Source organism: Olea europaea, unplaced genomic scaffold (genome assembly GCF_002742605.1).
Source record: "Olea europaea var. sylvestris unplaced genomic scaffold, O_europaea_v1 scaffold244, whole genome shotgun sequence".
Lineage (NCBI taxonomy): Eukaryota > Viridiplantae > Streptophyta > Magnoliopsida > Lamiales > Oleaceae > Olea > Olea europaea.
In genome coordinates, this window is record NW_019242592.1 from 145073 (window position 1) to 151117 (window position 6045).

The 6045-nt window shown below is 35.6% G+C and overlaps 1 protein-coding gene across 1 annotated transcript; it reads left to right on the forward strand.

The window, feature by feature from the left end:
- The first annotated feature begins 4241 nt into the window (after positions 1-4241).
- Positions 4242-4900, forward strand: LOC111382156 (monothiol glutaredoxin-S10-like). Its single transcript, XM_023006043.1, has one exon. It carries the CDS (start codon positions 4396-4398, stop codon positions 4702-4704), a length of 309 nt encoding a protein of 102 aa, XP_022861811.1. The 5' UTR covers positions 4242-4395; the 3' UTR covers positions 4705-4900.
- Positions 4901-6045: the final 1145 nt, after the last annotated feature.

The following is a 6045-nucleotide window of genomic DNA, read 5'->3' on the forward strand; positions in this document are numbered from 1 at the left end:
ACCTCAACTTGCATTCACCGGCCGGACAATTGTGTTAATTATTTGAGTTTTGTGACACAATTGTGAATACAATATAAATGAGAAAGTTGAGTATGTTCTAAAATGAATTGAGGGGTTAGAAATACTCGAACTGTTATTACAAAATATGTCTGGGGTATAGCGAGAAATATAATTCCTCTTCTAGAGCTGCTATATATTCCTAACAGGTGTATAGTGTTGTGTGTTCTTAAATTAACTCAATGATCACACGTTCCATTTACCTGTATAAACTTGGAGATGTTGAGATTAATATAATTGGTATTATATTAGAATCAGGTCAAGTCCATCGCGTGCGAGTGGGAGATGTTGGAAGAAAATGAGCCGCCCATGTGGGTTGACCCAACCCGATTTGCATGGAAATGAAATATAGAGGGAGGAGTTGAAAATTGAATTCAAAAAAATCAACTCTCTCAATCTATAACTTCCATGTATATATCCACTCCAAAAAAAAAATAAAAAATACATAAGAGATTTGCAAGAATTCGGGTTTTATTCATGGAGTAAAAAGAAATGAGGGTGAAGGCTTGATTTTTGGAAGATAACATCTCAAATTGGGTTCTTGGATTGCGACTATCAAATTCCTTCCATTGTGATCGAATTTCTAACCAAGAGACAGGTACAAAATGGTGTGGAAAGCAAGTGAATCAAAGGCAAGTAATTCAACCTCGATTTTGTGATTTCAAGTAAGTATCATTACTTGAAACTCAATTATAAACATGTAAGCACGTTTTACACTATTTAAATTAAAAACACATTGATGCATTTGGTTTGCCAACCTGATAAGACAGATGCGCGAACGAACAATTTATTTGCTAAAATGCATCTCTGTGGTTGACTAAAAACTTGGTATAAAACTTCTGGATTGAACAGGATATAGAAATGAGACAATGACGTAGACTAGACCCCGACTTTTGAGGTATAATTACATAGTACACATTTTTGAGGACCTGAACCATTAGAAACTTTTTGATCTTTAAATAAATATATTATGATAGATTCACATCAATTGCCTTAAAATCACAATTATGGACCTGAATAAATTAGTTAAGCACTTAATTTGTGGACCTTTATAAATACTAAAAATATATCATTGTACCTACAGGTTTACAACTATGACAAGTTGAAAAGCAAGACAAGAGAGAGGCATAGACTCTGTAACTCACCACGAGTGTAGAAAATAGATGCAAGAAGCAGATGCCCACTATTATTAGAGAAGGAATATTGTTCGTATCCCCTTTTCTCGGCAGAATTCATGCAAAAATCCTGTGGCTGGAAACTGCAGCGAGGAGATTCTTTCAGTCCATCAATGTCCATGGATTCTTTAGGGTGGCTACCATCATCTTCCAACACATCTTTGTCATTGGCGATAGAGGTGTTTGAATCACACTGTAAAGAGAATTTGGCTCTCGAAATTATCAATTGACATGTAAGTCCCATCAACAAGCACTTCTGATCGCTTGGAGTTATCGAATGTGTCCAACTCTGTCAAATGTAACTCTTTTGGAACACCAGAGTACTAGAGCTGGCAAAGTGCCAAGCCAATAACCAAACACTTGACGAGTCCGTTAAAGCCACCCAAATTGGATTCAAGATCCTTTTCCTGGTCCAGCTTGAAACTGAACAGTTTTTGAAATAAATGTATTTTGTTTGGAAAATCTTTTTCCCAAAAATAGCTTATCAAGTGCTTCTCCAAACTCTTTGGCAGACTTATGTTGTTCAACTTGTCCTAACACATCATCAGAGGAATGCAATATAATCAAACTATGTGATTCATTCATCTCAATAATTTCATCCGGTTTAGCTTTTAATGCGTCAGGATATTTTTAGAGTCATCAAGAGCTTTAGAAACTTTTTGTTGAATTAAAATAGCATTCACTTTTTGCTTCCAAATGGAATAATCTCCCTCACCATTGAATTGCACCAATTCAACTCGAAAGGTCATGGTAGCAAAACAATGTTTTTCGAAAAAGTTTTACTTAACCAATTTACCCACACACAAATGTAAACCAGCTTATGTATAAATCACTTTTGTAGATGCATAAGCGATGATATCATAACAAGTAATAGATAAACAATATCAAAAGAGTCAAATAACAATATGGTAGCAAATAACACAATATTGCAATTGTAAATTCGAGAGGGTGTTAGAGCGTACAAATCGCCTCTACTAACTGCCCTAAGCCATCCAACAGTTGCTGTAACACCAGGAAACACCACCGAGTCGCCAACAATAAAGTTTCTCTGTTTTTCCTTTTCTGCTCGAGGTTGTATCTACTTTCACAGTGCACCAAAATGAAATCTAACACCATCAACGGGTTAGAAATCCATCATAGAACAATATGTCTTTTTCATCTTCGACTGATTCCTTTACACGCGCTCTCACGCGTCCTATGTGTCCTCTGTGCATGGTCTCATGCACCACCTCCACTGACGGCGTGTGTATCTCACGCACTATGCCGAATATTTTGCTTGATGTCCGGAGTCTGGTGGTGGTCGTTGTTCGTCCACCAGGTGCGTCATTTTTTCAAAAAATGGGTTTAAAGATTCGGGTTTACTAGTTTTCAACCACATCCAAACTCCTTCGACTTCCAATCCAATTTTCAGGCTGTTTTAACACTTTATATCACTGGCCTAAGCTCTGATACCATTTGTAGAGTTTAAAATGTAGTGGATAAATGATTATTACAACTAAATGTGGAAACATAAACTCTCAAAGTGTAAAAATCGAACCAATCGACCCAAAGTTTCTTTAATATCACCAATGGAGTATCTAATGATGTTGAGCTCATATTTATGTCACACCAGATCATATATCGTCGTCCACGGGAATGATAATGGATATACCGAGAAAAGGATCTGTCGAAAACCAACAAGAATTTCCTCGAAGATATGAACTTCTCCCACTTGGTTACATCTCTGTACTCTCTCTTTTGTTATGCCAAGTTCAAATAAAACAAGTGAAGGAGTCTTGTAATTATATAGCCAAAACCATTTGAATTGAAATTCAAATATTGTACTATAATCAAGAGTGAATGTGACATAATTAGAGAAGGAGAATTGACCACAAGACTAAATTCAACCATTGGATTTAATCTATGGTCCAAAATACTCCTAAACTGGCACAATCTCCTCAATCTCTCTAGACCAATTAACTTGTGACATGTGGATGGGGTGATCCACCTCACAAACCTAAAAGTAGTCCATGCACTAAACTCTTCCATAGCAAATTTCAATTGTTTAGTTCATTTTGACATTGTGATTTCTAATGTGATCAATGATACCATTGCGTTAGACCTGACCTCCGGTACTATTACTATCTTGAACTTTTAACAAATAATAATCATCAATTAGGTTCTTCTTAAACCTACCTACCTCCACCCCTCTCACCGTAACTTGGGTCTAGGTGGAGGCCTAAAAAGTTCGCCTACGCTTTAATGATGTTTTAACCAAAAAAAGTTAGATGTTTAATGTTTGTATACTTTTCGCTAATGAGGTTTAAATCCAGATAAACTTGCCTCTATGATTTGTTGTTCAATCCAAGTAAAAATGGATTACTTTGTTGCAATGTTATAATAATCATGTTACACGGCTAGAGTCAATGACAGAAAAGCATTTCCGGACTACACTTGGCAATTTTTCATTGGAGAATGGGAAAAATTCATTAAAAAACTCAATCATGGACTGCCATATTAGTTTATTTTTTTCCCTGTTCGTTCATCATTATTCATGTTATAAAGCATTTTAGCTGTGGTTTCCTCTAAAACGAAGAAAACTCACTGAAAATCACTGGTCAAGGTGGTCCTACCAAGAAAGCCAGGGGAGTGACGCAAGTTTGAGCACATATTCTCTATCCAAAACTATCAGATTCTCATTTATCATAGTTGACATTCCCCATGTGTCCCCCCATGCATTCACAAGATAGCACGTATATAAATTATATGCATACGAAAAAAGACAATGAAAATCAGGTTATTGTATCATGCTACATGTGAATATGCTTTTAAGTTGTGTCTGATTTATCTGAATAGCCTTAAAGATTGCAAGAACAAGTAGATATAACTTGTAATGATCCACAAATGTCATTTCAAAAGAAGGGGTCATTTGTTTTAGCATATATCCAAAAATATGAAAGAATCTTCATTTTTGTTGGAAACTTATAGAAAATTCTATTAAATCCAACACCTTCACTTGCCTATATAAATACAAGGAGATGAACCATATATATCACAACATTGAAATTTTTCAAGAAAATCTTGTATTTTCCATCAAATTGGCACCCCTTTTAACTACTTCATTGCATACTCATTAAACCACTCGTGCACATTTCCTCTCCCCTAATCGTTTTAGTTGAATTTGATGGATTGTATAGCGAAATTGGCTTCACAAAAAGCAGTGGTGATCTTTAGTAAGAGTACATGTTGCATGTGCCATGCTATCAAGAGATTGTTTTATGAGCAAGGTGTGAGTCCTATGACCCACGAGCTCGATCAGGACTCGAGAGGAAAAGAAATGGAGATGACACTTATGAGGCTAGGGTGCAGCCCTGCCGTCCCGGCTGTGTTCATCGGAGGAAAATTTGTCGGCTCTGCTGATACTGTCATGACTCGTCATCTTGATGGCTCACTTAAGATGTTGCTGAAAGATGCTGGAGCTATATGGCTGTAGTCACAAATAATGGAAAACAATGTTTTGAACTACATAAATAAGGCCAACCAAAACGTAGTGTTCGCAAAGTTTTCTTCCTCTTTCCTATGAACAGTTTTAATACATAGTACATATGCTATATGTAGCTTGTCTACGTATATAGAGAGAGCCTGTCTTGTACTCTAATTTAGTTACATTGACAAGCAATTTCAGAACAGCCTTTCTCTTTTTCCCCTTTTTTTCTCTAAGAACTTTATATTTGAATTACACTTAGATAATGCCACAAAGTAGCTAGGTTTGATGTCATGGAAGTCTAAGAAACAATGCAAAGTATAAAAAGACTAGTATCGAGCCAAAACTGTCGAATTCCTTTAGCTAAAAGACAGCCTCATTTTAGAAACGAAGTATCTTCGACCACCCCCCTATATTCCAGTGGCCGAGCAGTTTGAGCCATCTTCGTAGTCGATCAAAGGGTCCCATAAGATTTTTGACGTCAATAAATACGAACAAGTTAACCGGCATTTCATTTTGCTTTATAAGTAGTCCTATATGTAGTCTAAAGAATTTGTCTTAGCCCCTGTTTGATGCCCATTACCTGAAAATGAAAGGGGGGGAATAGTATTTTTTAGAAAAATGAGTAGTTGAAAAAGAAGGAAAAATTTTCGATTTACGTATAATATTATTTTATGGAAGATTGTGTGGTTGAAAATAAGAGAGAGAAAAATGGAATGTAATTTAATGGGGATCAAACAGGGGCTTATACTTAAAAATATAACAGCAGAATATAAAGTAATTGTTGGGAAAAATTGAGTGATTTGTGTGTAGATAAATTTATCAATTAGCATAATAATATAATCAATTAGACGAAAACATAATTACAAATCAATATATCATCCACGTGACAGTACTTTTACAAACTGGGAGCCAACATGACCAAGTAGCCTGGCATCATATTTGGAATATAAATGGTAGACCATTAGTATCATGAGTTAAACTGTGGAAGCAATAAAACTTCATCAACATGATGCAGTGAATGATGATAGTGCACCTACTATACAACCAATTTGACAAATTTAAATATGTTTTGCTCCAGGAAAATATGACAAGAGAAACATGTAGCCAAAAGGATATTTAAAAATTCATGACAGATGAGTAGCGCAGAATCAAAAGAACCTTTACCAATAAGTTCCAATATATCATAGTTTTCCATTCACTTCTAACCAACCTTCCCAGTACGAGATATTTGTGAAATATTCAATCCCAAAAGATGCCAGCTTACAATTCTAAAATTATATCAAAGAATCTTCTAAGAGAAATTCATTCACACAAATCACGTAACACGACTTTAGATTGTTGGGAAAA